At 38.3% G+C, this 27,358-nt stretch overlaps 2 protein-coding genes across 3 annotated transcripts; one reads left to right on the forward strand and one right to left on the reverse strand.

Annotated features, from left to right (window-relative positions):
* Positions 1-331: 331 nt before the first annotated feature.
* Positions 332-13,858, reverse strand: atl2 (atlastin GTPase 2). Of its 2 annotated transcripts, none has more exons than XM_059566700.1 (13): positions 13,707-13,858; positions 8,609-8,946; positions 6,453-6,587; positions 6,258-6,362; positions 6,122-6,172; positions 5,976-6,032; positions 4,785-4,877; positions 4,564-4,702; positions 4,350-4,477; positions 3,279-3,335; positions 2,795-2,866; positions 2,009-2,440; positions 332-1,214 (listed from the first exon to the last, which is right to left on the reverse strand). In XM_059566700.1, the coding sequence occupies exons 1-13, from the start codon at positions 13,777-13,779 to the stop codon at positions 1,095-1,097; spliced, it is 1,800 nt and encodes a 599-aa protein (XP_059422683.1). In that variant the 5' UTR covers positions 13,780-13,858; the 3' UTR covers positions 332-1,094. The 2 variants fall into 2 exon arrangements, with proteins under 2 accessions (XP_059422683.1, XP_059422684.1); XM_059566701.1 differs by lacking the exon at positions 13,707-13,858 and adding an exon at positions 13,320-13,670.
* Positions 13,859-15,446: 1,588 nt separating this feature from the next.
* On the forward strand, positions 15,447-19,289 carry galm (galactose mutarotase). The gene is made up of 8 exons (XM_059566702.1): positions 15,447-15,464; positions 15,497-15,746; positions 16,587-16,741; positions 16,845-17,051; positions 17,139-17,220; positions 17,312-17,462; positions 17,549-17,723; positions 18,794-19,289. The coding sequence occupies exons 2-8, from the start codon at positions 15,566-15,568 to the stop codon at positions 18,869-18,871; spliced, it is 1,029 nt and encodes a 342-aa protein (XP_059422685.1). The 5' UTR covers positions 15,447-15,464; positions 15,497-15,565; the 3' UTR covers positions 18,872-19,289.
* The last annotated feature ends 8,069 nt before the right edge of the window (positions 19,290-27,358 follow it).

The following is a 27,358-nucleotide window of genomic DNA, read 5'->3' on the forward strand; positions in this document are numbered from 1 at the left end:
TCAGTATTGCTGTAGAAATGTAGCATAGCAAATTGGCCTGAGTTTTGGTGGTGGTTGTTTCTGAGAAAAAATAACTTTCATAATGTGAAAGATGCAATCACTGAATGCATTTTGTGCCAAAGTTAATTTCACATAGGAAAAAAAAACTGTTAATAGTTAAATAAACTACAGTGTATTCCAAATTCATGTTTAAATTTCAAATTCAAATTAATTATACATCTATACATTAACATATAAAAGCTTACTGTAGTTTTTTTTTTTTTTTTTGCTGTTTTAATAAACCACACAATCAATTGCTTCCTAAATAATCCTGAAGGAACCAGAAAGACAATTTTTAAATATTTTAATTGTTTAAAAAATAAATTACATGGCATAACCTTAAAAGACTGACAAATCAAGTCTTCCGTGAGCACTGCCTTGTGTCAGAAGACTGTGCACAATGAAAGGTGCTCTGAAGCACAACAAAAGGCAAATACAGCATCACATTCATTCTCATCTCAAAACATTAAAAATTAAATCCTTGTGCTCTACACCTGATATTTGTACAATGATTGACATGCATGAGGCTATGATAGTCTAAAACAACACTGTACAAAAAGAGGCCCAATAGAGGGGTGTCTTGGATGGATTTACAACCTCAGCATTCCTTTAAGGCTCTAAAAAATACCTCACAAGAAATCCAGCAAAATGCGATTACGTTTTCACACTGTGTGCTAGAAGGCAAAAATGGAAAATGCTACGGATCATCCACTGAGAGCAGTAATTCAACCGTTAAGCACATAAGCGTTTAAACATCTACTGTTGAAATTCACTTTCAGATTGTAAAACATTTGTAGTGCCTCCCTCAATAATCCCTCAAAGCAAGAGAAATCGAACGCTGCGTGTATACCTCATGTTTAAACCTGAATTTCTAAGCATCTGTACTTATGTCCGTTGGTGTTACAGTGTCAGTCAGCATGTCGGTGTGTATATTGGTCAGGGTAAAGTATGCTGTAAACTTTGGTTAGAGTCTACATGACCAAATATCACATAAACTACAAAAACATAAAAGCAGTGGTTGTTCAAACACAGGGGAGATAAGGCACAGCAAACTGTCAGTTGGTCTTCAACTTTGTAGCTTGTGTCACCTGATCTGTTAGTGTGGCTCTTATAGAGTTCACAACAGTCTGTCGGACATTTTCTTCCATGTATTGCTCAGTGAGTGGCTTCAGCACCTGGAAAAAACAACAAAAACTTTAATGGGGCTTGAACAGGGTTTAGTCAGTAGCCAAGTGGTTGCTAGTGTGTTCTGAGTGAATGTTTACAGGTCACAGGAGACAAGTCCCTAGATATGGCTTTCCCATGAGTGGACTGGATCTTTTTAGACCTCTTTTAACCTTCATCAAAGCCTGATTGATTAAAGTAACTTCACCTCAAACACACAAAGTTTTGAATGTTCATGTCTTTTCCATCACTACTTCTCATTTCTTATTCTAAGATCTTAAGGGTTTGAAATGACATGAGGGTAAATGAGTTAATAACAGTTTTCTGTTGTGGGCGAACTAACCCTTTAACCCCAAGTAAGAGCAATAGTAATACAAAAAGTTAATCAAAAAACAAATCTCTACATACTATTGAAGTCTAATAGCAAGACTAATGCAGTCTCAGTAAAGCACCGCAGTTGAGAATAATATATAAATTAAGCTAAATCTTGACAGTCCCATTAGGACACAGGAAGAAAACCCTTTTTTTTGGGTAGGCCTTTTCTTGTCTGGACTCCATGAGTAAGATATACTACAGAGGAGTTTAATGGGCCCCCATTGTGTCAGGGCCCAGGACAATGCTGCCCTCTTTACAACTGCTATCAACAGGGAGTCAAATGACTTCCTCAGCTTTAGAAAAAGTGGGTTATGACAGGACTAGAAGTGAAAGGTTTATAGGACAGGATGAATAAAAAAAGTCCACAGGAAAGCAACTGAAACAACAATATTGTAGAATAGGCCCAGCCACCCAAGGAAGCGTAACTCACCTGTTCCCACAGGGCCTCTGCTATGAGGTCTATGGCCACACCCACTTCTCGATACTCTCCTGAGTATCTGACATACGCCCAGGCACACAACGACAGCAGCGACACCCCCATCACAAGACTGGTCAGAGCCGCGATTACTGACAGCCCAATGAACCCTGCTACTGTGGAGACCATATAGGTAACAAACATGACGGCAAACAAGGTGGCTGGAGTTCTCGCTGCATAGAAAATGTTCTTGCTTTCATTGTGTTTCACGAAATTCGTGTACACTTCATCCAGCTCCGTCTCTAACTGCTGCTGGTAGCGCTGACTGAACTCCACGCCGCCCATTTTCTTCACCGCGCTAAACTGTTGCACCGAGGTTTTCTTAAACTCTTCGTGATAGCGCTGAAGGTCAACAGGGGCAATGTATGGCTTGTCACCTCCACATACCTGTGACATACACACAACAAAAACATAAGCTCAAAATCATTTCCTAATCGCCAGATGCATGTATTCTAGAAATTATTAGACCATTACAGGCATCTCTGTATTTTGAGTTATCTAGGCCAAACCTACTATTTTAGGGCAATGGCCTCAAGTTATTTTCAGTTATATAGGCTAGCTCATCTCACGTCACGCTCCTGCTATATTTAAAGGGAAATGAGGTCCCTTTCCATCCAAGATCTATTTAGAAAATAAAGAACCTTGATATGCAGCATGCATTTTGCTCACACCACTTGGAATTTGTCTACATGCATGTTTCTGTCAAGCAGATGCAAAATTAGCAGCTCAGAGTAACTCTACCTGCTCCATGGTTCTGTTATAAGTGTCTTTCGCTCCAGCGACAGCCGTCAAGTTGTTCGCTTCAGCAGTTGCCTGAGTAAAAGAGGCACAGTTGGCACTTAACACTTTCACATAGACTATCGTGCAATAGTTTTTTTTTTTGTCATTTACACTTGTATGAATCAAAAGTACAGACATGTATAATGTTGTAAAATATATATATATATATATATATATATATATATATATATATATATATATATATATATATATATAAAATCCTGCTATTTTTATCTTTCTATTCAAAAGAATCATGAAAAATGTTCAGATTCCACGAAAGCTGTACAACTGTTTTCACCACTGATAACAAAAAATGTTTCTTGAGCAGCAAATATTAAAATGATTTCTGAGGATCATGTGGCAGAAATCTGGAGTAATGATGCTGAGTAATGATAATGTTTCATAATATTACTGTTTTTGACATTAAAGATTGAGGGCAACACACCTGCAACATGGATTTAGGATGTGGAAGCTCCTCCCCTTGATAGATTTTAATATATGCCTGAAAACACAGGGGAAAGAACATTTGGATGTTCATAAAGCATTAAAGGGGTGGTTGACTGTAGTCTTACATGTGTTAACATTTTTCACATAATTTACGTTTATTCTGCACCGCTTTGTCCTTTCTATAAACGCGCTGATCATTTCCTGCTTTTATGAAGCCCCTCCCTCAGAAACAGGCGATGGGCTCTGATTGGTTAGCTAGCCCAGTGAGTTGTGATTGACTAAACCACCTCTAGTGAGCGTCTAAACATCCCGCCCCTCACTTCAGCAGCATGTGCTCTTTTTGTATTGTAAACAACAGCATCGTTAATATCGCTTATCATTTTGAGCTCCATTGAGAAGCAGAGGATATTACTGATATTTTACTTGCACCTTTTAGTTTTCTCTTCTTCTTCTCTAAAGCAGCACAACATGGCCTCGGCCCCTTTGCTGCCTTTTCCCGAGGGCAGGGTTTATCTGGGTTTGTGATGTAACAAACCCGGGAAGTAGCTTGTTGTAGTCTCTACGAGCTGTTTTTGTAGGCATTAAACTGCCAGAATAAAAAAAAAAAAAAAAAGACAATATCTCGTTCAGCTTTTTAACTTTGCAGATATTGTTCATGCTCAAACAGCAACATTACACACTAACTAAAGTTAAAAAAGTGAAATCACAATAAACCACCCCTTAAAATGTTCTGGAAACACAATCTGATTGGATGAAACATGTTCAATGATGACACTTTAAAAAGTACACCAGTGATCTCACAACAACTCAATTCTATGTTGATGTTGCTTGACAACTGTAAACAGACCATTGCCAGGCAATATTTATAGACATAATAATTGTTTAGTGTGATTAATAATTGACTTGTTGAAAAAATAAATTTATTGCTCTAGTAGCAATAAAGACCTGAATCATTTGCTGCACTAACTCTACAGGAACACTTGTATAGAGCCTCTTCAGCTTCAATCCTGACAATTAACACCCGACCTGATTTGTGTTTACAGCTGTCATTGCAGCTATTAAATCTGACCTTGAAATACTCCAGCAGGTCTCTGCACGTGACTTTAGCTCCACCAATCTCTTTCTCTACCAGGTTCTCTGGTGCCAGAAGTAAAGGCACTAGCTTCTGCAGCTCCTTCTTGAACTCATCATCAATGTCTGCAAAAGAAAAATAATGAAATGATGGGCCTACAGTTTAAACGTGCATGCGCATGTCTGTGTCTGAGAGGAAAAACTGTACCGACCTCGCAGTCTGCCATCAAAGTGAGGGTTGGTGGCCACCTTCAGACCTGGATGTGGCAGCAGAAAGCAGCCTATGCTGGAGAAACAGCTGTGAATATGTTTCCTAACATTCTGCAGCTCTTCGTGTTGATTCTGCTTCACCTATACAGAACAAATAATAAAAAACTCACACTCCGTTTCAACATGCTGAAGCAGTCTTTATCTGTTCTGTGCTTCATCTCACCTTTAGTCTCCGTTCCAAGAAGCGGTTCCCTCCTTTGAGCCCATATCCATGCTCATAGGGGTAACACCAGTCTCTTATTAGAAACATTAGTTTCTAGAAGACAGTAAAGAAGAAAAGAGAAGGTATTCCCACAAATTAGAAAAACAAAAGACATGCATAAACCCTTTAAACAAAATGCGTAAATGAGCTCTTTTACTGAAAATTGCATGTGAAAATTTATTCAGGTAACATCTCATTCATGTTTTCAGAGAATAAAGAAAGCGATCGATCCCTCAGCATCAACAGTATTTCATAGTTCTGTTAAGAAAAATGTATTGCTTAATCACATCAAACATTACACTGGAGCTGTGCGATTAATCGTAATCGTCATAAAATCAAGATTTGAGCATGCACGATTTCGAAATTGCTTTACAGCAAGATTTTCTGTGGCCCCGACCTCCCGCAGTATGCTATCTGATCCAATCACAATGCAGCGTGCCTAAATGGAGCGAGAGAACAGAACAGACTGGGCATATGCCTACGTAACTCCAGGTTCACACTGTCTGTGATGCATATTTTTTGCGAGCCCATGTTAACAGATCAGAGTGTTCACAACACCTGAGGCACTGCTACAATGAGCTCTATTACTAATGCATGGCAAAAAAAAGAGGAAAAGAAAAAAAATCCCTTGACACGGGATTTATTATTATTTTTATTTTAATGGTTTAGTCCACAGTGGCGCGAAACATTATTGTATCTGCCGGCAGAATGACTGGACCTCTGCTTTTAAAAGAGTGGTTGTATAATTGTATATTTTTTGCAAAGAAATAGTCTAAATTCGGGTGCATTTATGCTATTTGCATTCCATTCTGCTGTTACAAAACACTTGCCTACATTATAAGACTGATAAACTGCAACGGTTTGAGTTAAAAATCTTGGTTGTGTTCTACTGAAGAAACAGTCACATACTAAAGAAATATTTAATGGTACAGTACTCAGTAAATTGCTGAATTTTACCTGGGTAGTGGCTAATGGGGATCCAAATAAACAACTAAACAACTACATCTAGGAAGCCCTGGGGGTAAGCAGATAAACCTTTTTGGGTGAACTATCCATTTAATATCTGGGGTATGGGTGTAAATTTTTGCTCCAAGCGCGGGTTGATTTGCAGCCATGTTGTGTACTCAGTATAAAAATTATCAGCTTTTCTACCTGAAATGGTTTCTCATATATCTCCTCCATTGCAAGTCGACCATATTCTGTGAACAGCTATAAAAAAAAAGAGAGACGCATGAGGTTACGATCCCATACACTATTAACACTATCAAACATTGCACACCAACAAAGAAAGCTGTTACCTGAAGATGCTGCAAATCATCTTCCTGGATATTCTGAGAAAGATTATAAACCTAAAACAAACAAGATTGTTAGGTTGCTTAACATGCTAAAATTATTATTTAAAGTCCTGAGCATCACTAATGTGCTTCAACAAACCTGCACAGAGCTGGTCATGGTGCTCAAAGCAAAAACCGTGGCACAGTCTTTGATGGTGGACTGACTGTCAAAGGCTCCCTGAGTGTCCACCAGCAGAACAGCCACCTTCAGACACACACAGATGAGTCTTATCACATGGTCAACATATCTTCACAGTGAGATAATTCACAATGTTTCAAGTAAATGCCCATCCACCTTCGTTCCATCTTCCTTTTCCACAACAAAAACCTCACTCCAGGCCTGGATTCCTGTAGTCTCTCTCTCACAGCCTCCCCTCCAGGAGAAACCAGTCAGTGGCACATCGTCTCCTCCCATCCATGACTCAGATGACTACAAAGACACAGAGACAAAAGACATTGTTCTTGTGAAGGTTCTGAAATGTACTTAATAAAGCATGCAAGCTCACATCCATGTGACCTAGCTGGTTTTATACATGCAGGATGCGGCCCTCAAGTAAAAACATGTCAATGATAGGAGTCATCAGGAATTATGATAGACTTATTTTTAACAGATATGTGAAAGCTCTCATGCCTCACATATTAATATGCATATGAGTCGCATGAGAGAGCCGTTTCTGCGAGAATGAGTTGAGTTTAACAGCACTCACTGTGTGGATTTCATTTTCACCGTATATACGTACATATCATGTCAAAGTGTTCGACCGATATATCGGCCGATGTTTGGCATTTTTCAATTATCAGCATCAGCCAATACGTTTTTCTGCTGGGCCGATGTGTTCGAGGCAGGACTTTTATTTTAAGGGCACTGAGAAAGGCAGCACTCTCTTTTGTTCACGGTCATCGTTAACACCTCTGTCTAATATGGATAGAAGTCTGTCTAATAATCCGACAGGACGGTTAAGCAAAGGAATTAATCTATACAAAGTATTATAATGATTGCTTTTATATTATTAGTAACAGAAAGGCAAACATTATAATACTTTCTCATTTGCCGTCAGCATTAAGCAAATACACATTTATATAATTTAAACAAATCTTTGAATGGCTAATGAACATTTAATTTCACAAACCTTGCAAACTTAGTCGAATCCAGCTGTGTAGTTTGCATTTTTATCCAGCATGATCGTGTTCTCTCTGTGACAGTCAGTCAATGAGAATTGAATGCTTTAAACTTTTATGCATTTGCCCACTGTCATATTCATGTCATTTCCAAAAATATGATTCCCAATGTACACAAACTTGCCAGAATACTGAGTGCCCTGTTGGTTACAGTGTTTACTTCCTTTTAAAATAACATTTTTAACATTTTTATTTGAGAAAAATACTTTGTCATCTAAAGTATGATTATTTTACACATTTATTTTTTTAAATTTCTTAAATTTTATTAAAATAAAAATACTTCTATACACACACACACACACACACACACATATATATATATATATATATATATATATATATATATATAGGCTTTATGCTGGCTATACGGATGACACAACGGATTACTATGACACACAGCAAACAATGAATGATATATAGACTTAAAGAAGCTTAAATAAAAAGTGACTGCCTTTATTCTTTCTGTTTTTAAGAGATTTTAATATTCCTTCCTCTGTATAATGAGTGTGTTGTAGTAGGTCTGTGTTTTATTGGTTGTTTTCTCCCCTCTTCCCAAACTCTACATTCCCAATTTTCCAGTTTCACGTGCCCATTTCTGAAGTCTTTTTCAGATCTAAGGTATGAAAGACCAGTACTGAAACGTGTGGGGTTTCATGACACTATAAAGGAGCATTGCGTAGGTTCTGAAATTTCTAACCGTTACTGACACCAGTGGCCATTAGAGGAACTGCAGCCAGTCTCATGCTCGTTCTCAGTGCGCACGCTCTTTTTTTTTTTTTTTTTTTTACTTACGAGGAGTGTCCGTGGGTGTCTGAATTGTGTTGGAGGCTGGTCGCTTCTTTCCATCCGCAGAGTCCATTTGAAAACACTATTGCCGCTGCTTACTATAATGGCTGGCGTGCCGTACGGTTGTAAGCCCAAGTAGACGAGAACGCGCATGACGTCACATTTTGTGAATTTTCGCGCCAATTCGGGCCCGACTCCTCCACACATAATTGAGCCTACAGGCTGATAGAGGCAACCGTGGTGGACAGTCGAGGTGTCATTCTTTTTTTTTACATCATGGTTGGCTCATACATGTACAAATGAAAACTCTATCTTAAAGATTTTTTTTAAGTAAAAACCTCCACATAGCTCCTTTAAAGTAGATTAAAAATTTGAATAAAATGGCGATGTTGTATTTCTCTTTTACAAATATACACATTTTAAAAACGTAAATTGTGTCCATTTATTAACTACTCATTAGATCAGTGGAAGGGGATTCGTTCTAACCTTTTTATGCATGTAACGCAGCATGAAGTCCAGCAGGAAGGACTTCCCCTTGCGAAAGGCCCCGGCCACAGACACCACAACCACATTAAGATCCTTCACATGTTCCTGCATCAGGAGTTTTTCCAATGCAGCGGCATCCAACTCAAACTTATGATCATCCTCATTCGCAACCACAATTTGGATGGGTCGAGCCCCCTCAGGGACTGGGTCATCCTCCGGCTCAAGCTCTTCTGCTACAGCACACGGTGCCACTCCATTAGTATCAGAGTTGAACTCCTCCAGTGAGCTCAACTCCTCAACGGAGTTGCACAGAGGAACATCTTCCACACCGGTCATATCTGAAGGGGAAAAACAGGGTCATTTGTAAGGTATTTAACATGAAGGTATTTAAAATGAAATATAAATATTAAATGGAAAAACGTCAACTTTCAGATTTCACGCTCTAATTTTCTATTTAGTTTAAGTTGAAGAATCATAATTACTAACTGAAAAGAACTGAACCAAAACTAAAACTGCAGCTCAGTATTACGGTAACTTTCTGTTCCAGGAGTGTGGGACTCTGTTTTAACCCCATGCACTTTATTCATGAGCTGCGATAAGCCTAGATCCTTTCGGCCACAGGGCTAAATTTGGTCATTTTTGTTCTCTGGTTAAGACCAATGTAACAAAACAAACACTCTCTCTCTCTCTCCCCTTCACTCTGGTCTCAGGCTCATGCCGGTCGAGCAGAAGTGTCAGTGTGAGCAAACACAAACCAAGGACACACTGGAGAGGGTATAGTCCAATTGTATTGGCCAGACCGAATAATTGCCGAATACTGAGTTTAAATATAAATGATAAATGGGCCAAAGTGGTTCGGTTCTGTTCTCTCTCTCTCTCTCTCTCTCTCTCTCACACACACACACACACACACACACACAAACGCTTAGGAATCCCTGCATTACATTAACAAACATTAGTAAACATGAAAACATGACTGAAGTCTTCCAGGTTTTAAATGTTTTTGTCCAGACATCCAATAGGATTAATTAATGAAGATCACTGGATATGATGAAGACATTATTTCAGCTATGCATCAGCTGAGTTGCATAATTATTAGTCTCATGTATATAAGTGGTAGGTACATTTAGACAGAACATTTTTTAGAAAAAAAGAACCGGAAAATCAATACATTATGAATATAATATATTGCTACTGTGTGAATATGTAATCCAAAAAAAGTAACTGTCATCTGATTATGAGCATTTTAATATGTAATCAATTCACAAGTGCTTAATTTCTGGAATCTGATATGCCATCCAGATTATGTCTTATATTACACTTCATAATTGATATAATACATTAAAAAGTTGCATGACTACATGATGATATACAACTCATAGGAGTTTGTGTGATGTTGTCAAACTCAAAGAGTGAAGTATAACAAACTAAAAATTCTATAATATTAAATTATAGTTTATAGTAAACTATAATTTTAAAACTAACTTCTTATGTCAGGACATAAAGTGATATAGGACAACATGGCTGCATTTGTTAGTGAAGACACTGGCTAACATGAGCAGGGATCAATGCTGAGGATTTTCTCTACTGGCCCGGGAGATGTACTGCTACGGTGTAACCCGGTCGAGCCAGTGGTTTACATTTTTACTTGCCCTGCCAACATTTTCACTGGCCTTGCCAAAAAAATATAAAAATTTGACTCCAGCTCCAAATGCAACTTACGATCACATCAAATGTTGATTCAGTGGTAGAGTTACACTCACGAGACACTGCACTTATTTGCAATCACAAAAGTTCATTATTTACTCATGCTTTAAAGCCTTGCCAGTTAAATATTTTTAAGAATGTGGGTAACCAAACAGTTGCTGGTCCCCATTGATTTAGTAGTAGGAAAACCAGCAACTGTATTGTAACAATATCGACAAGTTCCAGTATTGATAAAATGTTAATGATACCCATCCCTACATGAGGGTGAGCGATTAATGACCGGATTTACATTTTTAGGTGAACCTTTCCTTGAAGGTGCTACTAACATACATAATTCTGTCATATTGTTTTTTGTTTATTCTTAAAGGGGCCTTATTATGCTTTTTCTTTTTTTTAATTTTAGTCTGTGTTGGCATAAAAGACTACTTTAGAGGAAGATTGTTTTTTTTTAAATCCCTTTTCAAGAACTAAAATGAATGGCTCGTTTCGGACAACAGCATTGTTTTCCCATTTTGTGATATCACAAAGCGGCCCATTAGAACGTTTTTATAATAAATTGTTGACAGTACAATAATGTCATCTACTGAAATTACTCTCAAATTGATTGGTCAATACTGATGACAACTATACCAGAGCAGATGGAAATTGCTGCTTTGGCAAAGGGCGGGGCAGTACTGAATAGGACTGTCACTTTTGTGAAAAAATCATTTTCGATTTTTAAGACATAAGTGTTCATTGAATCGATTGTAAAATCGATTTTCCATGTCTAAAAAAAGACGTTTCCTATTTTAATGTCGAATAACGGACGACGTAAAGAGAGCGCTGGAAACGCACAACTCAGCAATATTTCTTATTTATTGGCATGAAATTTCGTAATTTTGCAGAATAACAGAGTGCAACATTCTCAAAAAAATATTTATGCAGAGGGGACTGCTGCCATAAAAAAAAAATAACACCCCGCTGCATTTATGATTTAGGCAATTCAAAAATCTCTAATATTATTTTAAATAATGATTTAATCCATTTCAAACAACTGTTAAAAAAATTAAACTTTAAATGGACTTGAGAACAGGCAATGTGTGTTTTTTTATTGAACGTAACCGACACTTAGGCTAGGCGGCACTAGGCAGGCATAATAAAATGCGCAAAAAGGCTAGGGCCATTACAAATTTACTGGACAGTAAAACAAGTCGATTAACATTTCCACAGCAGGGGGTCCAGAGCAGAGCGTTTTTTATTCACTATATGTCCAGCTGTTGAGAAGACGCGCTCCGACTGCACTGATGTCCCAGGGACACTCAGGTACAGCTGCGCAAGGTGGGGGTATTACTGCAAATTTTCCATCACAAAAGCCGGTCGCTGTCAGCTTGCAATGGTCCTTTTCATAACTCAGAATTTCCTGTAACTAGATGCACGAATGAGGCGAATTCGCGTCTACCGAGACCTCCAGACACGCGTAAATGCGTCTTTACATTGACTTAACATTGAAATCATTCGCGCCAGACGCTCTATTCTCATTTGGTGTGAACTCAGCATAATAGGTCGCTTTCGACATCACTGGGTCTTATAGGCGCGTAAAATTGCTGGTATTTTCTGTCTAGCTTTAGCAAGGCATACTGTACTTTCGGAATTCTTAATTTTCTTTTTCTGCTTGTTTGTGAGTTTTGTTACATCTATATTTTTTAATTGTTTAATTATTTGAAAATTAATAGTGTACATATTTGGTTAAAATCGATTCCCTATTTTCTTTTTCTAAACTTTTTTTGGTTGGTCCGATCGATTGGGTAATCAAATTTCGAACTAAAAGTGACAGCCCTAGTACTGAAACAATTTCTAAACTGTTCGCTAATCACAGTATGCTGGGACAGCTAACCAATCACAACACACTAGGACAGCTAACCAATCACAAAACGCTGGGACAGCTAACCAATCACAACACACTAGGACAGCTAACCAATCACAAAACGCTGGGACAGCTAACCAATCACAAAACGCTGGGACAGCTAACCAATCACAACACACTAGGACAGCTAACCAATCACAACACATTTCGTCTTTCAGAAGGCAGGCCTTCATCAAACCCGAAAATAATTGCTAGTGATGGGGTGAAAGGTATTGTAATAATGTAAATTATGTGAAAAATAATGTGTTTTTCAAACCACCAAACAGGAGAGCATGTTCTAGTACACGCCCAAAACAAAATCAAGACTTTGTAAAAGAGCATAATATGACCCTTTTGAAGAATTCCAATGTCAAAATGTTGCCATTTTTAAAAACGAATATGTTTATAATAGATTTATTTTAATATAAATTATATGATTATAAATATAGATGTGTAAATTATATATATATATATATATATATATATATATATATATATATATATATATTAGTATGCGCATTTATATAGATTAGACACGAACATCTAACACAATAACCACTTGCTTAAATCTTATCAGTTCATAAACTGACTAATATAGTTGCAGAGATAAAAGATAACGTTATATAAACTCCCTGTGAACTTAGACATCACCACATGTTGATTTACTGGACGGAACAGCCTAGCCCTAAGTAAAAGTAAATTTACATGGCAAATTACTCTGGTGAGTTCTGAGACTAAACACACAGGCGTCCAGGACATCCACCACCCAAAAGCTCAAGAGAGCATACACGAAACACAACTCATTTGATGTGAATGTAGATAAAGTGTCATTAGTTTGCAGCAGCGCGCGAGATCTTTGAAAACCCGACCGCGCGCGCAGTCGTCAATCACAGAGCAGCTGGCGAATTCAGTGAAATACTGAAATTAGGCTATTTAATGTAACGTTAACTTACCAAAACATTTCAACTCACAAACTACCATAATATTGGAGTTTAGTGCATAACGCACACTAAACGACCATGAAAAAAATGAGACAATAAGAAAGCCTGGCTCCAAAGTTTGCAAGGTCGCAAATCAAGCCAGTTAATAATAGCAAGCATACAAATATGTTAAAACACTCACCGAGAACACTGCCGTTTAACAATAAACGCGCTGAGAGTGTGTATATCACACATAAAACCGTTATGGCGTCAATGACAGGTAACGTATCAGAACTCTCACGAGGCTTTTAACGCCAGCGACGCAAGTCAACAACAGCTAAATGTCTCAAACTCAAACTCCGTTTCAGCTCTCACTGCTCCAGGAGATCCGCTTTCTGTCGTGAACCGATTCACACTGGCTCGAGTTTGACCATGAACAGATATAACACAAGCTCAAGTACCGCGTTTAACTTTTAACCGGTCGTTACAACACAGACGAACGCAAACTAACAGACAGGCACCCGTAAAACTAAATGAGTTTGTGAAGAACGGCTTTCCGATCACACACGATATGAAACGAGGCTATCACCTTCAGCAAAGTTGTGGTATTTACGCTTCGTCGCTGAGAAATGCCGATTCCTCGGTCCGCTGTCTTCCGCCATCTTGGTTCTGTTCAAACTTTGCTGTGACGTCACACAGCCCCAGTTTCCCTCATACTGAGCCACATATCAGCGATGTTTGTCAGTGTTGATAACAAAACAAAAAAGAACTACAGCTCGTACAAAAAAAAAACATAATAAAATATGACATATAAACCAAAAACTAGCTCTACGTAAGAGGGAATATTCTGCACTTGATGTCACTCTTCAAAAAACTTTAGAGTGAACTTAGCACTATGCAATACAGTAAAGCCATTACTAGAATCTGATTATAAATGTTCTACATCATAGGCACGTATTAAACCGCATCAGCTGCGCCTACTACAATAGGAAATCTGCTAAAAAAAAAAAAAAAAAGCCTACACTAATTGTTAACCAAATTTGTGTTTTAAAAGACTAATATACCAACATTTACAAAGCAAGCTAATTTAATTCAGATGGTCAGATTTCTTGCAGTGAAGAACAGAATGCTCTTTGGTCGTTTTGGAGAAACTGTCTTTATGTTTACACAAATATGTGGAGTTCACAAAAAAAAAAAAAACATTTATAGTGATCTCAGATTTATGCCATAATGCAATTTTTCCTGGAGAAACTAAACTACAGAAAACAAAAAAGTGTGTGAAGATTTAAAGGAGCGACTCTCAGAGGCACAGCAGATCTAGGACTGGTCTATTTTTAGACTGACACATTTAAAATCCATCTGCATGTTACCCGTTTTATAACTCTCGGGTCAGAATGCCACAAAATAATTCTTAATAAATGATTAATGCATAGAAATTCATGAGAAGATGAACTAACAAAGCTGTCAGCAAATGACATTGTGGCACAGTTTAACTGAATAAAATAGTAATTTTATTGCAATAATTAATAATCATTAATAAAAAGTTATTATAGTTATATTATAATGTATTATAATTAGTATTCCAGATCAATAGCCAATATTATTAGATCTTTAGTCTTAAGTCTGATTCCCACAAATATTGCTTTATTTTGTACTATCACTGTTGCAATCTAGTTCTATAAGACAACAGATAATTTATGGTTAAAATTTCATTTTGCAATTAACATTTTTTGTTTTGCAAAATCTATTTTTACATTTAGTCATTTAGCAGACACTTTTATCCAAAGCGACTTACAAATGAGGACAATGGAAGCAATCAAAAACAACAAAAGAGCAATGATATAAGTGCTATGACAAGTCTCAGTTAGCTTAAACGCAGTACATATAGCAAGGGCTTTTAAATAATATAATAAATAAAAATAAAAAAGAATAGAGCAAGCTATTGTTAGAGGTATTTTTTATAATTGTATAATAAATGAAAAGATAAGAAAGATATTTTTTTTAATAGAATAGAATAGTGTAGAATAGTGAGTGCAAAAGTTAGAGGGTCAAATAAAGATGGAAGAATTTTTAATTTTATTTGTTCATGTGCAATGTGCTACATTTGATTAAAGATTTAAGTAATGTATTTTAACTTCTATGTTTAACAAAGCATTTAAAATGCATATTACTATCTCATAGCACAGCACCACTGGTCAAACACTTACACGTTTATAAATGCGCAGTACTGCCCCGATCCGGAGGGTGGCAGTATAACACCAACGCATTCTATTTACTTGCTCAAAATCCGACAGAAGAGGAGGGATTCTGACACTGTGGGCGGTTCTTTGTAGTTTATTAACTTAAAGTGTAGTCGTCTGTACTCCTGGCTAAAACAAGAAGAAGAAGTCTGTGCTCCCGTCTTGTGACTCTGATTTGAGTGTTGGAGCAGTGAACGCTTGTTTGGGAATGACGGAGGTGTGTAAAGAGGAGCGCGGCGCAGCGCGGGGTCCGGCGGAGAGATGGAGCCTGCGCTCCGGCGCTGTGAGTGTGGAGATCCTCTCTCTGGGCTGCGTGATCCAGTCCATCAGGACACCAGATCACAGCGGACAAACTGCGGATATAGTGTTAGGATACGATGACGGAGAAGGCGAGTCTCAGTCTCTGGGAAAACAGAGTTGGAAAGAGTTGAATAATTGTCAATGGCAGGTGTTTGTGACTGATGTGTTGATGATTAGAGACCCCAGGAATGATTTCTTTACCTATTCTAACTATTTCCTGCCAGATGTGGCCAATAATGATTATTTAATATCTCGGATGGTTTTCTTAAACAGCAATTAGATTACAAGGAGAACAAAGGAAGGTTTTGTAGGTCAGATTAAAAATAAATAAATAAATAAAAAATAATAATTGTAATTCTTTTTAAACATCCTGTTGGTAAAACTTTTCAGTATGTGGTCAAAACATTTGTCACCAGATTCTCCTTAAAGCCAATCTAAGCTGCAGATTTCACTTTCATTATAAAACTCTTAACTTCTTACTAAATGTCAATAATTAATTATTTACTTGTTTCACTCAAGGGGATGTAGGAGACATCATTTTTACTCAATGACTTAGTGGTATTTTCAAGGATTTCATGTACAGCGGGTAAAATAAGTATTGAACACGTCACCATTTTTCTCAATAAATATATTTCTAAAGGTGCTGCTGACTTGAAAGCTTCACCGGATGCTGGTAACAACCCAAGTAATATATACATACAAAGAAAACAAAACAAAAAAGTTCAGAATTTAAGTTCTGTGTAATAAAGTGGACTGACACAGGGAAATCTTGACATGAGAGTGTTGTCTTTGAGTATTGTTGCAGTCAAAGGATGAGAAGCACTGCTGTAATCAGCCAAGCAGACATGGTCTCTCGAGGGCCGATGATATCTATCACTAGACCTAACTGTAGAGATATTGAATGCTTAATTCCCTTTGTTCCACTCTAGGTTATCTCTCAAACTCTCGCTACTTTGGAGCTGTGATAGGCCGGGTTGCAAACCGCATTGCAAAGGGCCGGTTCGTGGTGGATGAGAAAGAATATGAACTGGCTGTTAACAATGGACCCAATGCTTTGCATGGAGGACTGAAGGGCTTTGATAAGGTCAGTCTGAAATGAAAACCATCTCTATCCTCATTCTTCAAAACAATCTTTGATATCGTGCACCAGCAGACTTTTCTTCTTGAAGGTGGTTTGTGTGTTTTAGGCCGTGTGGACCACAGAGGCGGTGGATAACGGCGTGAAGCTGAGTCACTTCAGTCCAGATGGTGACGAGGGTTATCCTGGGAACCTTAACGCCTCGGTCACCTACAGGCTGGAGAAGAACACACTGAGTGTGCAGTACCACGCACAGACTGACCGTACGACACCCATCAACCTCACCAACCATTCATACTTCAACCTGGCTGGACAGGCACGGCAGTTTATAAACCTCCACTTACACTGTGTGGACACAACAGGTGTATTCATACTCTTAATGAATGCTTTGTCATATCTGCAGGGGACTCCAGACATTTACGACCATGAGGTGACCATCTCAGCAGAGTCGTACCTGCCTGTGGATGATACGATGATCCCCACAGGTATTTTATCACATTATTTTAAAGAAAATGAGATCTTTTAAACGTATACAGACAGAATCTGTCAGGCATGGTCTTGTGTTGTTTTGTACAGGGGAGGTGAAACCTGTGGAGAAGACCCTGTTTGACCTGAGAAAGCCTGTCCTCCTGGGCTCTAGACTGAAAGAGCTGCCTGGTCCAGGCTTTGATCACAACTTCTGTCTGTGTTCACCTGGTGATCCACCACTGGAGAGAAAATGTGCTCGGTAACCTGCTGTTTCAGTTGGATTATTTAGTCTGCGTGATTACTCTAGATGTGTATTGATATTACTGCATGTGTTGGTCTGTGTAGAGTGGTGCATCCTGGGACAGGTCGTGTTCTGGAGGTGAGCACTACACAGCCTGGGGTTCAGTTCTACACCTCTAACTTCCTGGACGGGACGTTGAAAGGAAAGGGTGGAGCTGCTTACTCCAAACACAGTGCCTTCTGTTTAGAGACCCAAAACTGGCCAGACGCTGTGAACCAGGTACTGTAAATTAAAAAATTATTAAATAAATTAAATAAAATAAAACACTTTTATCCAAAGTGACTTCCAGTGCATTCAGTCTATACATATTTTCTACCAATATTTGTGTTCCCTGGGAATTGAACCCACAAACTTTTGCGCTGCTAATGCAATGCTCAACCACTGAACCACAGGAACACAATAAATAAAAGTACATTTTAATTCAGATGTATATTATTCAAAAGTTTGACGTCCGTAAGTTATTATTTTTAATACTGCTATTCTGTTGGGTGACCAGAGTTGACAGTAAATAAAATGTTGCAAAATGTTCTTTTGAACTTTCTATAAGTCAGAAAATCCTGAAAATTGTGTAACGGCTTCCACAGAAATATGAAGCATTGATAATAGGAAATGCGTCTTGAGCAGCAAATCAGAATATGAGAATGATTTTTGAAGGATCATGTGACCCTGAAGACTGGAGTAATGATGCTGAAAATTCAGCTTTGCATCACAGGAATAAATTACATTTAAAAATATATTCAAATAGAAAACAGGTATTTTAAATTGTATTAATACTTCAAAATTTTACTATATTTTCGGTCAAATAAATAGAGCCTTGGTGTGCATAAGAGATGTAAATTAGTAAAACATAAAAAAAATAATTCAAACCCAAACCTTTTGAATTGTAGTATACATTATACCATATACAGACCATATCTGTGTACTTGTCTATCTATCTATCTATCTATCTATCTATCTATCTATCTATCTATCTATCTATCTATCTATCTATCTATCTATCTATGTTTTTGCTTTATAAAACCGCTAATGTTTCTTGAACACTTCATGATGCATAAAATATAATCACTTAGTGTTTTTTCTTACTGTTACATATTTGATTCTTTCACAGTGTGTTTTAAAACCCATTGTTCTCTCGTAGGGAGAACGTGAGCTTTGTGGGCTCAAGTGTTGTCTGCCACTAAATCAAACTGAAAAATTCTGAAAATTGAAGCAGCAAATCATCTTTTATGTATGTGTGCTTGCACAATGAACACAGCTGAAACTAATGAGAGGTCTCTGTCTCTTCTCAGCCTCCATTTCCTGATGCTCTGCTGAAGCCAGGAGAGACATACACACACACAACACGCTTCACATTCTCAGTGCTCTGAAATTACATCAGCATGTGAAGCTTACTCTTACAACAGGACACAATTGCATGCTTTTCTAGCTGAAGGTTACATGGTCAACATAATGTACTGCTTCTAAGACCATGATATGGTGTTTCTACTGTACTTTCTGTTATAGTTGGGGATATCTGTCATAAATCCTACACTAACACAATTACTACTTAAAGTTCAAATTGACATTAAGGTTTGCTTGTAATAATACATTTTAATGTCATCTACTAGAAAAAAGCCTGTAATTTCTTTTTACAAATTATACTTTTTTGAAATGAATACCATAATAGCATTATCCAAAAAATGCAGTCATGTAATGAGACAGCTGTAACATTTTAAATTTCCAAAAAAATATGTAAACGCATTAGAATCATGTGCCCAAATATAACTGTGGAAAATGTTTATTAAATTTTTTTTTCATTATTTTTGACCCAGTTTGTTTATTTATTTTTAAAAACACTTGATATTGCATCTTTTGTCAAAAATATGACTTTTCATAGTAGTCTCACATTATAATAGAAGTTAATTCAAAATACACAATAACTGTCTTTTATAATTTGGCACAATTCATACTCTCATTAAAGATTCATGCACATGTTGTCTTGTTTCTATAATAGTCCAGTGTGGACTCTGGGGTTTAGGAAATGTCTGTGAAATCAAACACACATTTTCAGTAATAAATACATATTTAGATGCCAAGTCAGAGTTGATGTAGTTTAGGCGAGATGGTTACGGAGAAGTTGACAGATGTTGGGTGTATGTGTCCTGGTCATGAAGCACAGCTCCTCTGCATTAGATTAGATTAGATTCAACTTTATTGTCACTGCACATAAACAAAACAATGATCACTAGAATATGTGCTCAAATGAACCATTTCATCTAATGTTCTCTTTATTTTAACATAATTATATTGCATTGATATTCATTAACACTAACTGCATCTAAAACAACCCGTCTTGGACTGATAATAAATATTTAAGAAAAACTCAAATATATATAAATATTGTGAATTTTTTTTATTAATATGAATTATTTTTATATTTTAATTTATATTTTACAACCAAAAATCCTTCAGAAGGTTTCACTGTCAGAAATTAAATTTTAATTCTGCCATCATTTACCATACAGTTGACGGTAGCCATAGACTTCCATAGTATTTTAGCATAATGGCTACCATAAGTTATTTGGTTATCGACAATCTTCAAAGTATCTTTAAATATATACATATGTATATATATATATACATACATACACGCACACACACACACACACACACACACTCATACAGGTGTTGTAGCAACATGAGGTTAAGTAAATGACAGAATTTTCATTTTGGAGTGAAGTATCCCTTTAAATCAGGCAATATCAAGATGACCTTTTAAGTATAAATAAACAATTTAAATATAGAAACACAGCCACCAGACATGAGTTAGGGCACACTAAACATACTATAAGTACACTTAAAGGTGTGAGTACAGACAGTTAAGAAAGAAATACAAGTTATTTGACAAAGAAAGCCGCAATCAGCAGCAAGCATCTCGGTTACGTATGTAACCTTGGTTCCCTGAATAGGGAACGAGATGCTGCGATGACGTCATCACCTTGGGAACACCTATGGTGTGACGAATGTCTGAAGCCTTTATACCATCACGCCAATTCATTGGCCGAATAGCGCTTAGCACCGGCCCAACACTCACGTGAGTGAGCTAAATCAGAGTGCTGCACGCTATTTCATCAGATTTACTTATTACGAAGGAAGAACTATCACAGGTACGGAACGGCCCACATCGCAGTATCTCGTTCCCTACTCAGGGAACCAAGGTTACATACGTAACCGAGATGTTCCCTTTCATAGTTCACTCCGATGCTGCGATGACATCATCGCCTTGGGAACGCTATACCATAACGCCTGACATACCTTAGATAGCTGGAGACCAAGGAAAGCATCTGCTCAAGTGGATAAGACCCAGGAGCCAGGAGCTGACCTCACGTCCAAACTGTAGAAGTTGATGAAGCTGCTAGGAAAGGACCAACCCGCCACAGCACAAACATCCTCCAATGACGACCCTTTGAAGAAGGCCTAAGAAGAAGCCACTGCCCTAGTAGAATGAGCACGCATCCCTAGAGGCGAAGCCAAACCACGCGCCTCATAGGCCAAAGATATGGCCTCCACTATACAGTGTGACAAACGTTGTTTGGTGAATGCAGAACCTCTGCTTTTACCACCAAAACAAACAAATAACTGATCGGACCTACGCAACTGAGCTGTGCGGTCGACATAGATCTTGCCTTACAGGGCAGAGATACAGGCTATTCGAACCTGCATTAGCAGGGGAGAAGGCCTCTAATACCACCTGCTGGAAATGAAATGGGTTCGAAGCCACTTTCGGAACGTAATCAGGCCTAGGTCGCAAAAAGACTTTAACCAATCCTGGGGCAAAGACCATACATGAAGGACTGACCAAGCCTGCATATCCCTCACTCTCTTAAGGGAGGATAATGCCACCAAAAGAACAGTCTTGAGAGTCAAAATTTTCTCTGAAACAGACTCCAAAGGTTCAAAGGGATGGGCCGCCAAGCCCTCCAAAACAATCGATAAGTCCCAAGAAGGAACACGCGCTGGGAGGAAAGGTCTAAGCCGTCTCGAACCCTGCATAAAACGGGAGACTAAAGGGTGGCGACCGACCGAAACACCTCCCACGAGAGCATGTTCTGCCTATATAGCCACAACATATACCTTAAGATTGGTAAGGTTTGCCCTCATAAGCAAACCTGAGGAACTTCCTGTGTCTCTTGACGATCCGGATGTGAAAGTATGCATCCTTTAGATCGATAGTTACGAACCAATCCTCGGATTGGATCTGAGACAGAATGGACTTCATCGTTAGCATCTTGAACTTGCTCACTCTGAGCGCAAGATTTAAACGACGCAGATCCAAGATCGGACGTAAGCCACCATCTTTTTTGGGCACAACAAAGTATCGGCTGTAAAAGCCTGACTCCATCTGAGTGGGGGGTACCTCTTCTATAGCCCCTTTCTCTAGGAGTAACACAATCTCTTAAATTAAAATTGAGGCCTCCCCAGGACGTAGGAAGAACCTCTGTGAAAGGAGGTGGCCATTTCCGAAATTGGATGGTGTAACCGCGTCGAACGGTTCGTAACACCCACAGTGAGATGTTGGGCAAGCGTCTCCACGCGGCCCAAAAATCCACAAGGGGCCTTAGTTGCTCCACTTGTGACATACTCGTTTGATTTTCCTGTGTAGGGCCCCGAGACACCTGAGTGACCACCCCAAGAGTGGGGGCCCTGAAGGCCGTCATAAACGGGCCATGCTCGCATGACCCTTGGACATTTCCCAGAACTCTGAAGGCTGGAACGTGCAGAGTATCTGAGGATGTGCTCGTCATAAGGACTCGACCTAAATCTGCCCGAAGCGCAGAATGCGGTGGGACTGTGAAGATCCGAGTCGGGAGGCCACAATGAGAGAGGCGAATATGCTTGTGCGGTTCGTCCCCACTCTCCAAAGGATGGCCTGGCCTCCGAAGACGGGTGAATGAATCAGGAGCTGCTATTGGGAGCCTGAGAACGAGAGGCCTTGGCCGTCGAACTCAGGTCTAGCCGTTGTCGTTGGCGAACAGGTGGGCAAGACCTAGGACCCCAGCCCTTGCGAGGGGGTAATCTAGGTGAAGGCTCATGGCGTTGAACCTCTTGAGGGCGCTTCAAAGAAGACGAGCGCGAGCGAACCGCAGGTGGCTGACGCTCTACTTCTCTAGTTCTGTGTGGAATAAGCTGGCAAAACATGGCAGACTGTTGTTTAGCAGCTCTAAACTTTTCCACAACAGAAGTGACTGAATCTCCAAACAAGCCATTGTGTGAAATGGGGGCATCCAACAGAAATAGAATGGAGCGCAGCCGAGGCTTGCCCAGCGGCCATATAAGATTTTCCAACCTTTGGACAGCAATTGGGGGCGTGACTTCCAAGACGGAGCTGAGTTAGGCGCGAGATGTGCCGCTAGAGTCTCTTCTATGGCCGGCATTGCCGCATATCCATGTTCCACCATTTTGGAAACCGTGGCGAAATCAGCGGAGGCGGGATTGGTAATTCGCGCTGAAAAAGGCTGTTTCCAAGACCTCGAAACCTCGTGGTGGAGGTCTTGGAAAAAAGGAAGAGGCCTATGAGGTTGAGATGGAGCGCGGCTAGACAGAAATCGATCATCCAGTTTTGACTGGGCCTGATTTTTCGTCTGCTCGCTATCCCACTCTAACCCCAATTTATCCGCGGCACGTGTCAAGACATCTAAAAGCTCGCTGTAAGATGGGGAAGTGCTTTTCTCCTGTCCGCTCGGAGGGAGAGAACTGCACTCTTCGCCCAAAAAGCCCTCTGAATCGGAGGCCGCTGTAGAGAGCACATCTTTGTCCCAAGGCGTACAACCGAAAGACATCGCGAGCTTCCGGGGTAGGCCTAATATCATCGTTGATAAAGACAACGGGCTCTCTGAAACGGTCTTCGAGCGCTTGCACGTGTCCTAGGGAGAGTGAGAGAGAAGGAGAAAACTCTGTCGTCCTGCGTGTCCACTGAAGAGGAGTAAACTGCTCTTAGAAGTAATAACGATAGCTGAGAACATGACAAAAACGCTTTCCTACGGGCGACAGATGATTTGCTTCCTTAAGGAATGAAAATCTGATGAAATAGCGCGCAGCACTCTGATTTAGCTCACTCACATGCGCACTGGGGCGGTGCTAAGCGCTATTCGGCCATTGAATTGGCGTGATGGTATAAGGGCTTCAGACATTCGTCACACTATAGGTGTTCCCAAGGCGATGACGTCATCGCAGCATCGAAGTGACCTATGAAAGGGAACAAAGGAGTTTCGACAGGAAGCATGATGCATGTTTCAAAATAAAAGTCTGGCGTGGAACAAAATAAAAACTTGAGCTCTGGTGAACAGTTTTGCTTTTGTTTTATTTTATAGTTTTATTTTGTTTGCATTTTTTTAAATCAAAATATTATATTTTGAAACTAGCTTTAAGCTGTATCACGATAAGTCATGTTTCAAAATGGCATCATAATAAAGCAATACAAAACTATAAAATATCGATAGATTAATAGGTTCAGTGGTCTATAAAAATAATTAAACCGCTTAACAAATGAGCACATTTAGTGTCTTGCTTATGGTCGTTTCCAGTGTCTTAATGCTGGCAAACACAGCTGAGATCGCTCCATCTGACTGCACTATTTGTAATGGTCCACTTACATTAGATAGACAGTTCAGAACAAGCTCTCACAGAGGTCTCTGAGTTCACAAAATTAACCCTTTTGGGTCCAACAAGTCATTAATCATTTCTGAGTATTCTGGGTGTTTTGTTCTCTGAACTCTCTCTGAGTATCACACATTAAAAAGTGAAACTTTGCAGTTTATACCCAGAGACTATTACAACAACAACAACAGCATGCAACTTCAGTAGACCTTTTAAAGTTTCTTTTTTCCCAATGGGGGTTTTCTATGCTTTACTTAGGGATATTCCAAAATAAACTAAAAAACAAAACAAAAACAACAACAACAAAACCCCCCAGATCTGTTTAAATCATTGATGAACATTACAAAAAGTAAACCTATTATTAAGATTGTGTAAAACTTCAGTGGTACAAAATACATACCAAAATGATTCTGACAGCGTCACGAGTGATGTAGTATGTACGAAATTAATGTTTATAGTTGTTTTTATATTTTATAGCTGTGCCATTACAATTACTGGACAAACTTTGTTACTGACAGCTTACTGACACGCCAAATTATGTCATGTTTTGTCTTGTTTTGAAAACAAACTGATTAGATTTTTTTTGCTTAAAAAACATGGTCAAGTTTAAATTTAAGGCACATTAATCTAAGTAAGTATTTCAGATATGTTTGCATAGAGTACAGCACAAATGAGGGGATTATGGATTGTTTTTTCATACAAGATTAGTGTCTCAGAGGAGGTGAACCCTGAATAAATTAATCTTTAGTCTTAAAGAACTAAAGATTATGTTCTTGTATGATTTGTGAGTGTATTTCTCTGCTGTGGGGGGGGAGGGGGGGTGGACATGAGCAAGGCATAAATGAATCCTTCATGTGGACAGATGGGGGAGCTAGATGACCAGAGGAGGCAGATTAGCAGACAGGTTGGCTGCATAGATTTTCTTTAGATTTTTCTAGATTTAAGATAGTAGTGGGTCAGGACAAAACTCTCATTTTAGTTGAGCCTTAAGAGTAAGTGGCCCCTCTATTATTTGGGACACATGAATGGATGTTATCAGGTTTAAATGGAAGGAAGACAGACTGTATAGGCTATATATATATCTTAATAGTCTAAATATATTAATACATTTTAACTATACTATACTTACTATACTATGCTATATATATATATATATATAGATTAAGTATATATAGATTAAGTATAGTATAGTTAAAATGTATTAATATATTTAGACGTATATAGACTTATATACGGTATATAGACTTACTGATATAAAAATTATAATTCAATTTTATTTGGAGTACTACTTCACTTTTGTACTAAATTCACATTTATTAATGTTAAACCTGAAATGTCTGTTGTTGTCACTATTGATGAGGATTCTATGATCTTTGAATAATATGGGTCTTTAAATGTGAGGCATTTAAAGTTTACCTAAAGTATACTTACAATAGTTCCACTTCAGCACAATCAAATATAATTCAGTATGTCTTTAGTTGTACCTCAGCACTTCTTCCACACAGTTAAAGTGCATTAAGCACAATTTAGCAAACTCGAAGTATACCAGCTTATTCTACCAAAATTTAAATTGGGTGTTTTTATTGAGTATATAATATGTAAATGAATTAGTAATATACTTAGCACGAAATAAATGTAATTTTAGTATATTTATTTTTCACTAGGGTTCAGTCGATTGCAAGTTAAATTCAAGTTCAACTAAAACTATAGAAACATTTTTGTTACTTGCAATTTACTTAATTTGACTAAAAGAAAATCTTAAAAAACATAAAAATATTTTATTGTAGCTAATAGCATTTCCCACTTTCTATAACTAGATGTAAAATAACATAAAAATAAAAAAATTAAAATGTAAAAATATAAAAATATGTATCTTTAAAAGAAGTGCATATGGAGCTGGTATCACAGGATGACTTTTTGTTTCTGCCTAGATAGTGTTAAACAAGATTGGGAATAAATAGATGGCAAGTCTGTGTCAGCATTGTGTGGGAATGCATTGTGAATGATGATCCTCGGTGAGGATAGCAGATGAGGCGAGGGTGAGTCGAGAGACAAGGCCAAAAGTACAGGTCGGGGAAGTGCTGATTCTGGAACGGAAGTCTCGGCTGATTTTACACACGTCAGAAAAGTGACACAAAAGTGTGAGGAATGTCCAAAGGCCTTCAGTCGAGTTTTTTCTTCCATTTCCTTCATGATATTTACTGTTTCTTCTTTCTGAGTGTAGTAACCGAGGACATGATGGTAATATCTGAGAGAAGTGGGATCTTTCTAGGGTCCAGAACTTTCTGCTGAACATGACTGAAGATAGTTTAGGGTAAGAGGAGGTGGTGAGTAGGTGGCAAACAGAGTAACATTGAGGGGATACTGTCCGTCTGTGTCTATTCTTTAACCGGACAGCTGCTTATGTAACAACCACTAGACAAAATGGGAAGGGAGCCATTTTCTCATACATTTAAACAAATGGTGTAGTTTGTTATCTTTGTAGGTCTTTCTTTTCTATCTGTTTCGTTTTTATCCCTTGCGGATATCCTCCCTCTCTGCGTTCTTCTGTTTTTATACTGATAGAGCGTAACCTTTTGGCTTTCGTCACTTATATTTGGCCTCTTCCTGAAACACAGGCCTGAGCACTGGAGAAAGAAGGCACAGGGTGTAGGCGGCCTTATATAATTTCTTTGTGCTGCTCGGTGAAAACAATTAGTGGATACACATTAATTAAGACTAATGTGTTCTGTCAACTTTGAATATGACTCACAGAGTGCAAATAAACGGGTGTAAAAAACGGGTCTTGTAGTGTAATCAAAGAATCTTTAAAAAAAAAAAGTATCACCGTTTCCACAAAAATATGTTATGTTTTTAGCATTGATAAGAAATGATTATTGATCAAGAAATCAGCATATTAGAATGATTTCTGAAGGATTATGTGACACTGAAGACTGGAGCAATGATGCTGAAAATTCAGCTTTACAATCAGGAATAAATTACATCTTAAAACAGTTCAAATAGAAAACATTTTTTTAGTTTATAAAAAATATTACTAGTTTATATTGTGTTTTTGACCAAATAAATGCAGCCTTGGTGAGCATAAGAGACTTAGATAGTTAGTTAGATGTATCTACTGCATATAACGTAGAGAGGAGATGAATTGTGACATCATTGTAGGCTGACATTAATTAAAAGCCCTATGCTCCAATGTACTTCGCCCCTCCATGCCATTGTTA

The sequence above is a fragment of the Carassius carassius genome, chromosome 14 (assembly GCF_963082965.1).
Source record: "Carassius carassius chromosome 14, fCarCar2.1, whole genome shotgun sequence".
Taxonomy (NCBI): Eukaryota; Metazoa; Chordata; class Actinopteri; order Cypriniformes; family Cyprinidae; genus Carassius; species Carassius carassius.

What these genes read in the sequence shown, in the direction of transcription:
- atl2 (XM_059566700.1), bottom strand. Translation starts at nt 13,779, where the DNA reads ATGGCGGAAGACAGCGGACCGAGGAATCGGCATTTCTCAGCGACGAAG. An exon ending in CTTTGATGGCAGACTGCGAG is followed by an intron (nt 4,478 to 4,563) that starts GTCGGTACAGTT and finishes TTTCTTTTGCAG; the next exon opens with ACATTGATGATGAGTTCAAG. An exon ending in ACCTGCTGGAGTATTTCAAG is followed by an intron (nt 3,336 to 4,349) that starts GTCAGATTTAAT and finishes CTGTGTTTTCAG; the next exon opens with GCATATATTAAAATCTATCA.
- galm (XM_059566702.1), top strand. Translation starts at nt 15,566, where the DNA reads ATGACGGAGGTGTGTAAAGAGGAGCGCGGCGCAGCGCGGGGTCCGGCG. An exon ending in GACTGAAGGGCTTTGATAAG is followed by an intron (nt 16,742 to 16,844) that starts GTCAGTCTGAAA and finishes TGTGTGTTTTAG; the next exon opens with GCCGTGTGGACCACAGAGGC. An exon ending in CTGGAGAGAAAATGTGCTCG is followed by an intron (nt 17,463 to 17,548) that starts GTAACCTGCTGT and finishes TGGTCTGTGTAG; the next exon opens with AGTGGTGCATCCTGGGACAG.